General features: G+C 35.0%; 1 protein-coding gene across 5 annotated transcripts; it reads right to left on the reverse strand.

Annotated features, from left to right (window-relative positions):
- Positions 1-285: 285 nt before the first annotated feature.
- On the reverse strand, positions 286-8,317 carry LOC111399830 (phosphatidylinositol transfer protein 1-like). Of its 5 annotated transcripts, XR_002703811.1 has the most exons (11): positions 7,998-8,317; positions 7,588-7,618; positions 7,359-7,507; positions 6,736-6,827; positions 6,590-6,600; positions 6,427-6,498; positions 6,129-6,296; positions 3,537-3,632; positions 2,798-2,920; positions 1,545-1,747; positions 1,142-1,454 (listed from the first exon to the last, which is right to left on the reverse strand). XR_002703811.1 is itself a non-coding variant. In XM_023027339.1 (10 exons), the coding sequence occupies exons 1-10, from the start codon at positions 8,015-8,017 to the stop codon at positions 605-607; spliced, it is 813 nt and encodes a 270-aa protein (XP_022883107.1). In that variant the 5' UTR covers positions 8,018-8,309; the 3' UTR covers positions 286-604. The 5 variants fall into 5 exon arrangements, 4 of the variants coding, with proteins under 4 accessions (XP_022883107.1, XP_022883110.1, XP_022883094.1 ...); XM_023027339.1 differs by lacking the exons at positions 1,142-1,454; positions 1,545-1,747 and adding an exon at positions 286-655 and having other exon boundaries at positions 7,998-8,309; XM_023027342.1 differs by lacking the exons at positions 1,142-1,454; positions 1,545-1,747 and adding an exon at positions 286-655 and having other exon boundaries at positions 6,590-6,597; positions 7,998-8,305.
- Between the last annotated feature and the right edge of the window lie 2,473 nt (positions 8,318-10,790).

Below are 10,790 nucleotides of genomic sequence, written 5' to 3' on the forward strand. Positions count from 1 at the left end.
ATGTTGCAAAGTCCAACCCAACCAATCCCGTTATCCATCCTAGAAATTTCAACCATGTTCCACTACATAGATATTGAGCAGTACATGTTAGAGTTACCATATGGGTTAACAGCCTTGGCCTATCCATGTGCTCTCCACCTTGACTCCTGGGAGGTACATCCTGCGATTTACCTCCTCCACGATAGCCCAGAGCAAGGTCAGTGGGAGCCCTTAAGGTTGGGGTTCAACCTTTTTTTAATTAAGGAACATGTTGCAGTCCAAGTTAATACTCCGGAAATCATTGAATAATATTTGAACTTCTTTTTCTTATTGCCAAATGTGCCATTAGAGTTATTATTACATAAATAATAAACAAAAATGACAATATTTTGGGAAATGTTATACAAGTAATATGATGACTTCTTAATTTTTTTCCCTATTCAAAAATCAGATCACACAGTGGGTGCTAAAGAAATTTGACCCCAGTTTCTAAAATCCCAGTTTACTACCTTTTCAATTTTCTGTGTATCTACATGTACACGAAATCAATCCCTAACAAAACCATGATTCTGAGAGTGGAATGGGTACTCCCTGTGAAACACTTTTACACCATCAATTGGTGAACTCATGTTTCTAATTCCTCCTCGCTTGCAGATAAACATGGCTGGTCGAGTTTCTGCATCACAAGAGTCAACATTTACTTCAAGTCGGAGATACTCAAGTCCATATAATAAAAATTAACTACCAGGGATGTGGCTTCATGAGGTGCGAAATAGTATATAGTAATTTGTTGAATGGGGACATGTACATCCCACACAATAAGCTAAACTAGATAGAACACAGCATTAGAGCAGCAGAATCACTAAGAGAACTTGAGAAAATGAGACTGTTGACTAAATGGGACAACCACACAAATGACATACAATCACATGATGAGAAGAAAGTTTTCGTGGTTCAGTCAATAGATGAGAGTTTATGGCAAAGAGGAGCAAATCCCATTATTAATGTAAAAATAGAAATTTTTAACTCTCTTGGTCACCAATCCTAAGAAGCTCATTTCCTCCCTCCAAAGCCATGCAATTCCAAACTCCGAAGTGAGCCAAAAATACGAGACATCGCAACATCTTGTGCCATACAAATAAAATACACACGACTGTTGATATTTTGAGAAACAGTAAAGTTTTTATTTCTTGAACACCTATATATTCATGTTGGCTTGAAATTGATGTTTTGCATGGTAGAAGTACTTGCAGTGGCCAAAACACACAAATACAAACTTATATATGTGCCAAACCCAGTGCATCCTAATATGTGCCCCCTTAATGAAACAAAGCCTTGAATGCACCTTTGATGATCACTGAATAAGATAACTCCTAAGTCCTAAGAATTCTCAATTATGGTCCACCGGCATCCACTTGAGAACCATTCGCGATAGTGAGATAGCAGAACCAGTGAGTGCTAACTGGCGGAACAACCTGCATACCATGCTTGAGGCTATAATGCCAGCTGAAAATGTGACAACTAAGTGCTAAACTGTGTTGTGGAAGCTACATATATAATCTCACATCATTTTGCGATTCAGTCCTTGACAGTCTGACTCCGGTTATGATACTTGGGAATTTAACAGGGGGGATGTAGTGAGATCCCACCATCGCATATCTAGCGTATGGCCTGCCTAAACCATGGTCATCAAATTATGCACTCTTTATCAGCAGGAGGCTAGGCAAACTAACAGGTTCAATTGATTGCGTAAACCATGCTGCATCACCTTGAGACATGACATGTATGGTCTATTATGAATGATAATAGTTTTATCAATGAAAAATACCATGCAGGTCTTAGTACTAGAACATCCAGAAAAATAAAAAATAAAACTTCTCTTTTGTCTAAATAAATATTGGGATCCACTTCCAGCATTTATGAATTTACTAGAAGCCAAATCCTCAATCTCATTTAAGAACATATTCAAGGGAGAGAGGAAAAGATGATGCCATAACCACACATTATCAGGAAAATGTTAATCTTCACAGGAGAATAGATGCATGGGCGAGACTCAAAGATATATGTACAACTCCCTCTCATCACTCGTCCCTGATGTAAGGATATCAGTGATCTACAGGGACTCGGAGAATAATTAAGACCCATTGCCCCATGCCACACGTGAGGATTGTGCGATTGGTTTATCCAAAGTAGGTTGCCTAAGCCACTGGCATACAGATAAGTTACCTTTTTGGCAGTAGGCTAGCCAAATTAGGGGGTGTCTACTGGTTGCGTAATCTGTGTTGCATGCTCGGGCTTGTGGGCTTGAGACGTGACAAGGATGGTCTTAGTAATAGATCATCCAGCAAAAATTTTTCTTCGGATAAATAAATATAGGGATCCAGTTTAAGAAATTATTAGGCAATCACAAAAGGCACATTTTTATCAAGGAAACCATCTTCTTATAGGAAATTGGGTTCATGGGTGAGAGACGGAAATGATGTTAATAGAGTCCTTCTTTGACAAATGTTAATATAGTTACAATTCCACTTGGAAAAATTAAATACATGATGTTAGAATAAAGAGTAAAGGTGCTGATGATACATACTGACAATATACACAACACACCCACATGAATGGAAGAATTAATACTGTGCTTGAAGACTGGCACAAGAGAGATCAATATAATTTTCCTTTTTACAAATGGAATTATTATTTATAACCTCCCAAACTTCTAAATTATTTATAGCCACCCCCCAAAAAGAGGAAAATAGTTTAAGTTAACAGTCATCTACTTATTTCAATTTCATTCTAGTACTTAAAGTTTGAGCTTCTTTACCTGGTTCAGTGAGGAATCACTTTGATTCTCTAGCTCACGCATCACTTCCATTGACAGTCCAAACCATTCATCAATCCAAGCAAAACAATTCCGATGACTTTCGCGGAAAAGTGCCCTCTCACCCTGCAAAGAATCCATTCTTATATCTGAAATAAACCTTCACCACTTTCTACCTTATAATGCAAAAATACTTTCAACCATTGTTGCCAAAAAGGGGGAAAAGAGAGAACAGAAACAGGCCATAAACGGAAATTCTTGATGACACATGAAAACTCCAAAGTAGAAAAAAGGTGACAATACTTAGACATGTGTCCTAAAAACTGTAACATTACTATTGACCACTTGATTTAAAAGATTACGCTTTTAGATAGGGTCACATGTGTCATTTAAATACTATCTTCAACATATCCCCTCGTGTGTAGGCACGATTTATTTTTTCCGTCAAAGCCCAACACGTGAACAATTCACATGAATGGTTGGCAGCAAGACTTCAACTCAAGACCTCTTGCTCTGATCTCATATTCAACCACTTGATCAAAAACTTAAGCTATTAAATAGGACCACATGTATATAATCAAAATATTGTTTTTAACAATTACATAAAAAGGTACTTCTATTGCAATGTGTTTGGTCTAGAAATTAACTATTGTTGACAATTTGACTATCAATAGTACCAATGTATTATTCTGATTTGTTGCAACATATTTATAAAAAATCACTTGACGTTCACGAGATATACCGCAAGCAGAGCATTTTCAAGTCTGCTGCCAAAGCCCCAGTATGGAGCATCTATTGTCACCAATTTGTACGCCGTCATAACTGGATTACACTGGTCCTGTGTGCAGTGAGGAATTCCAAGTCAATGAACCTCAAACAATTAACTTAATAAAACCTGCTGCCAGTCATTCTGCAAGTGCATAAAAATTCAGTTGTCTGTCATGCATTCAGGCAGGCAATAAATGTCACGGATTCTATCATATGCCAATGTATTACTCAATCATGTCAAATAGATGTTTTCATATGCCACCCAGTATTAAGTACTTTCTGCCATATAGCCACTTGGAAAACTAGTCCTTCAGACAATATTGTCCGTTGAAGTTGAATCTCAAATCTGATTTTTCTTAAAGGGAATCATATCCTAAGTGGTAAATAGACCAAAAATGTTATTTCACAGAGTTTGACACATTTGATAAAAAATTTAAACTACAGCAGCTTAAGTGCAAGGTGTGGAGAAATGACAGCTGTCAATTATATGAAGATTATAGAGATGTCACACCAAGACCATTATTCGCAGTAGTTCTCTCCATCATGACAGAAATATACAGACATAAGGTACAAATTGAAGTTAATAAAAATAGAGATATAAGTAAGTTTTAAAAGAAATCTTGAAGCTTCAATGAACCAAAAGTAAGATCTTATGAAAATTTAAGAAAGATTTCCATATGGCGTTAGTTCATAGATTTAGCAAAAGAAAACAGAAAGGACTAGGATATGCAGGAAAAAAAATTGATTTTTTCATATCTATATCCTTCTCCATATAAAGTCGTAAGTATTTAGAAACAAAACATTCAAATGCCCCTCCTTCTGGTGCATCACAGAACGTATGCAGCTCAACAAGCCTCAGTTCAGTTAATATTGGGGTTAGACGGAAATTATTTGCTTGATCGAGTACCAACAAATATTGCATTGGCTCTAACTTCTAGCTAACAGAACTAAGGTTGCCTGCAAAGTTCGTTTTTCTAGATAATTAGTTACATCAAGTCAATATTCAATTAACAATGGCCAATGCTGAACACATATTTTCTCCTCAGACAAACAACTGAACAAGTCTACTGAAGGTTTTGTCTAATTAAACTAAATTATCAAAACAATAAGTGATTCAAGTGTTAATACAATGAACATCACAACAAGAATCTTATAGTATATCAGACATAACTGTTGAAATACAAATATTGAAAAACGTGTTTCTTTTATTCTTGAAAATAATATAAAAAAAACTCGTAAAATAGAAGAATTAATTCCAGTATTGCTGCGTATGCATGCCTCACCTTGGCATCACTTAAATAATTAAATTATTGAGAAGAAAAAATTACTTGGACAGAGAAGAATTTTTATTAAAGTAGATTTCAATTAGAAAAAACACAAAAACGTAAGAAAATACAAAGACAGTTAGCGAATTTAAAAAGAATAACATCATTTGTGTTGCACAGATCTTGACACAGAATTTAGAGGTTATGAATAGAGGCTTGGGGTATATTTGAAAGAGATAATGATTTGTCTAAAACCATGCATATGTCTCAATTTCACAACAGTGGGGTGCCTATTTCAAAATAAATGCTTTAATGCATATTGTGCATCATTGTTCTTCTCCCACAAAGTCAAATAACTAAAAGTTTCACCTGAATGAAAAGTTGAAGGTTTCATCTGAATATAAAGTTGTCTTGCGGTAAAGAACATTGAAATGTATGCACGTTTTGCTATTCAAAATCATAACATGCACTTTCTCACCCAATAATCTTTAGTCTTAAAGACTGAAAAAGAAAAAAATAAAGCAGGTCTTAATGGTGGTTTTATGCCAATTGGCCGTCATATTACACCTAACAGTCCATCACCACTGGAAGGGGGCCTCTGAAACTGATGAAGGCCATTTCTTGGGCACATTTGAATCTAAAATTTTTTTTCTTCGGATGAGTTTTTTCTGAAATAACTTGTGAAGATGATCTCATCAAAATTGATTTTTTTTTCCCATTTCTTCCATTTCACATGTTAGAATAGGGAGGATTAGATGAAAACTAACTTGCTTTTGATCTATAAATGAGTATGTGTCCAAATCCATATTAATTTGGGATGAGGCATAGTTTGTAGTTGATATCTCTCTTTTCTTTTTTTTTAATTCTCTCTCTCTCTCTCTCACAAATAGTAACATCACTTCTGCTTTTTTATTAACAAATACAAGCAAGAAAGCATTTTTGTTATACAAATTTACAATTGAGAGTGCATGTAAGTGTATCGAAGGAGGTTTTAAGGTTTGGCCGACAACTAAAAGAAATCATGTATTCTTCCAACCCAAAATGGAATTGAACAAATTTAAAGTGAACCAACAATGGAAAAGGTAATAGTTAAATCCAATTTCCAACCTTTCCAGATTCTGGAACAAGTAGCACAGTCTCGTTCAGAAGTAAACTTAGAAATGTAACAAGAGAACTCCTATGGGCTATGAGTATGGCATAGCATGTTTACTTAATACAAAGACAATATCTTACATTACAGATCTATTCTGATGTTTATTGTAACGAGAGTTCATTTTTATAAATCACAAGGAGGTACCAACCTGCCATCCCTCTAAAAGTGGTCCACGGCCAGTCACCTCTGACTGGAATTGAGAAAAATCAATACTGTTCCTCCCAACTATATAACTCCAATAATCATTTGCATCTGAAGCTATGTCTATCATTTCCACCTGTCTAACTGACAGTTGTTCTTTGTTTAGGCTATGCACCTAGATTGTAGAATGTTCAATTAATAATCATGAGAAAAAATAGAAAGAGAAAAAGGGGTCACTAAATGAGTCCTTTATGCTATGAACGAAATGGGATTTCATGTTGAATTAAAGCAATGTTAAAACTCACATTTTCAGAGTGTCCATTGTCAGCCTTATGAATAGTTTCAATTGTTAAAAGAAACCTTGTGAAATATGGGCACTGAAAAATACGAAACAGAGAGAATTACAATCAAAATTTTATAGTAGTAAAATGCTTTTAAGAAAATTGGCAAAATGTTGCAATATATTACCCTAATAACTGCTTGAAGCGAAGTCAGACATCCAACAGCAACCATAGATATAACCATAAAAGTCAGGATAGAAGAAACTCAATCAAAAGAATCAAATTTCAGTTAATAATGTGAATGTGATAAGAAATCGTGTTGACAAAACAAACCTGATTTACATCTTGGGAATGCATTCCATGCCTCCTCTTGCATCACAAGAGCATCTGTTGGTGCAAATTTAGTCAACCAAGTAGGGGCTTTGCTGAAAAGAGTAAGGTGAATGAATCATTAAATGATGATTCAAACTTTCAGAAAATTCTTAGAAGAGGTTTCGGATCCAATTAATCAAAACAAAACTGGAAAATATAGAACTAAAACAGCTCTGGAGAGTGGTATAGTAGTCTAAAGATACATACAGATTACAGAAAAAGGATGAAGAGGAAAAATGTGCCAGAAAAATGAATATCATCAAAATACACTGAAGTATATTATAACTTTTTATCGAAGTTGGAAGAAAACCTAAGGGACATGAATTTGGGGAGTGTACTAACTGGCAGCTCGAACGTCATAAAGATATTAAAAAAAAAAAAAAAAGGAAAAAAAAAATTAGGCCGTCTCCTTTTCTTCTTTGTCAATGGAAATGGACCTATGATTTTCTCAAGTTCACAATTGATGCATATATTTACTCCATTCGCTTAATTCAAAATGCACTGTTACATGTGATCGATTGCACGAGAAAGATTGCAAATTCTAATCAAGTTCACATAATATACTACTATTTTCTCCAACTTACCTTTGTAACCGATATATTTTGGATGTGTATTGCCCCTTTCCAAACTCATCATCTTCAAAAGGTCTGTTCTCCAGAACCTCAACCCCTTCACTCCCTGTGGTGTTTTGCTGTTGCATTTTCATAACCATATACATCTGAGCTACTTGATACTGCCATTCAAAACAAAAATCTCTTAAATTTGCTGAACAGAAATAGATAATTAACCCTCAAAATCATCTATATCTTTTACCTCTTCCAATGATAGAGGCATAACGACTCGACTTTACAACGATCCCAGTTGCAAAAGGACACTGGTCAAGGAAAACAAACTGTACCCAACAAAAAATAAAACTGCGAATGTTTGGAGATACTTTAGAACAGCCCTTATCACAATTTGTTCTTATCAGTGCCCAAAAATCATAATAAACCAAAAAATAAATAAATAAATAAATAAAATCAAGGTCATGAATTGGAATCAATATAACACACAGGAGCAATATAATAAATCACATAATATCTATAATAGAAAGAGAACCTTCAGTAACATAAATTGTTGAATCGTTACAAAAATACATAATGGGCATGATTACAAAAATGACATGACATGCACGCACATCTAAATCAAATTAACAGTTGGCGTTTTCACGAAGACAAGGATACAATTCGCTGATCTGAACCATTATTTCTCGTATTGATTATGAGCAGGAACACCCTTCAGTTAAGTTTGCAAAAGCAGAACCCAGACAGACTAAATTAAAACCCGACAATTTGAGGGTAACTAATAAAAGGAAAGGCAAGGATTTTCAAGGTTGCAAAATGGATGATTACAGGTTGCGTTTGACAAATTCAGCGAAGCCCGGCACATAGGCTATATTAGAGAGAAAAGAAGGGACAGATGTGAAAGGAAAATGAACGTGTCTTTTCCGTTGTTTCGTGGTTTCTTCGAAAGTCCAAAATGGAAGGTTTTGTTTTGACCTTGACGCAGAGGAAAATATGGCCCAGCGAGGACGGCGGCTCTTATTTTTCAAACCACTTGGATTTATTTTCTACTTATTTTCGGAGAAATCTAACACAATTGATTCGATAACCAATTGTATCTATATACACTAGAATAATGCTACTTGTACATAATAGTTTACATACAAATGACATGTCAAGAAAAGGGTGAAGAATTTTTTTGTTATTTGATCGAATAAATTCTGACTTGATCATATCTCGTCATATTATGTGTATGTAAATCATTGTATAAATAATTACGTGCATTTATCGCGTTCGTAGATACTATACTTCTTTCTTCAACCAAATAAACAAGGATAGTCTTTCTTCAGCCAAATAAACAAGGACGATTTTTAAATTCGTCTATTCCCTAATTCCTAACAATCAGCAGCAATAAAGAATTCATCGACACTTTCTAAAATATCCATATATACAATTTCTTAACGGTTAAAGGTCTCGACTTTCTAACCCTAATTTTCAATGCAAAACGTGTGTATAAGGAATGGTATAACCATCAAAAGAATGAACACGTCTTTACAATCAAAACTCAATAGTCTTCTTAAATGTTAAAGAAACAACAACTAGACAATGAGTCGACAAATATACAAAGCTTGGCCGATTCACATATACCGGCTCTATTTTTAGTGGACTATCAAAAATTTGAAATATGATAAGAGTTATAAAATTTACTAATATTAATATAGTATGAAGAACTTATTAGTTGACTTTTGGGTCGAAGTCTTAGAATATATCAGTTGTTGACCTACGACGATTGAGTGTGGATCGCAGGCCAATGATGACATAGTCTATATTGATTTGGCACTCCAAACCCGAACTTTGAGAAAAAGACCCAAAGTTCAGGTGATAGGTTTTGGTGAGGAGCCTTGATGTAACCTCAAGATGGGTAAGCCCCGACTACGAGCCACTTATTACTCGGGGGTGTTTGGAGTAGTACAAGGTGATTGATTTTGAACTTATTAGATTAATTTGTTCATAAAAAGATATTAGTATGTGTGCATTACTGATGACCTCATCCTTATAGATATTAAAGGTTTGTTTAAACCCTATTTTTTGGGAGAATATATTGTTAAAGGCTAAAGAATTTTTTATTTTTTATTTTATTTACATGTAAATTGATAGAATGTGCAGTTGAAAATGAATTTGGAAAAAAAATGAGTTTTTATAAAGTGGGACTCAAAACAAAGACTAAAATTGATGAGAAAATATATTTTAATAAACAACATTATAACATATTGCATGCCTTGGCCACCATGGGACACAAATTTCATTTTGGCAAGAGAAGTAGAAAGTTAGAAAAAATTTAAAGGAACATTACTCAACTACTTTAAAAAAAAAAAAAAAAAAAAAAAAAAAAAGATTTTTTACAAAAATCAGGTCACATTTTGTGATCTATGATAAAATATTGAACCATATAATTTAATTAATCATATCACGATCACTGTGACATACAATTTACAATAAATATTACATACCAATCACAGACCACACAATATCACGGTCATAAAAATACAATTCGTAGGTTTACATACTTAGTCGTAAATCACATATTTTATTAGGTCTCAAATTACTTTAATTAGCCAATGACAATTACTCTTTTAACTCACCCCACTTCCACTCCACACTGTCTTACCACCCAAATCGTCACACGCCACCTCAAATCTACAACCTCTCACACCACCTTCGCCTCTTCCACAACCACCACCTGCACCTCGAATCCACAATCACCACCACCATGGTCAAACCACAATCAATTGCACATTCAAACCACACAACCAGCTACAACACACCTCAAACCTATCACCACCAACACCTTCAGGTTCTATACACCCAAAATCATATGATAAACCACTGATGTAGAATAACAGTTTGTAAAGACTAATGTAGCACAACTAGAAGCAAATTTCGGCCCAATTGATGAAGACCCATTGTTGGAGTCGCGATAGAATGTGGTGGCAACGCAAGAGGTCCACGATGATGGGTCCCATTTATGATGAGGTTCATGATTTCGAAACCTCATTGGGCAGATTTTTGGCCCACACGATATTTTGGAGCAATTCCAAGGTAGAGGTTGTGTTTATGAGGGGATTCCATCAGCAATAGTGGTGGATGGTAGCAGCGGCAACAACAGTTGTACATACGTAGTTGAAAATGGAGGTTAGTCTAAGGGGGCAAATATGAGGGTGGTAATAGGTGTGGAAAAATGTGAGGTGAAAGTTGGGACTTGAATTTTGAAATAATTTTACTTGAGGGAAAAAAAACGTACAATCCCCTGGACGTCCAAGAGATTGTTCAACCAGCGCTACTCTTTACTTGATCTTATTATTTTATACTAATGCTAAAGTGACAAGGCTGTCCCGGAGGGAGGAACAGAGCCTTAACTCTACAATTATAGTTGCAAATTAGGACAATAAAATATACACATGACTTCTAAAACAA

Source organism: Olea europaea, chromosome 1, assembly GCF_002742605.1.
Source record: "Olea europaea var. sylvestris chromosome 1, O_europaea_v1, whole genome shotgun sequence".
NCBI lineage: Eukaryota > Viridiplantae > Streptophyta > Magnoliopsida > Lamiales > Oleaceae > Olea > Olea europaea.

Excerpts from the sequence above, each read along its gene's own strand:
- LOC111399830 (XM_023027326.1), bottom strand. The coding sequence starts at position 8,017 with ATGGTTCAGATCAGCGAATT. Across the intron at positions 7,619-7,997 it reads ATGGTTCAGATCAGCGAATT|TCGAGTCGTTATGCCTCTAT; the intron begins GTATCCTTGTCT and ends ATCGTTGTAAAG. Across the intron at positions 2,921-3,536 it reads TTGAAAATGCTCTGCTTGCG|GGTGAGAGGGCACTTTTCCG; the intron begins GTATATCTCGTG and ends GATTCTTTGCAG.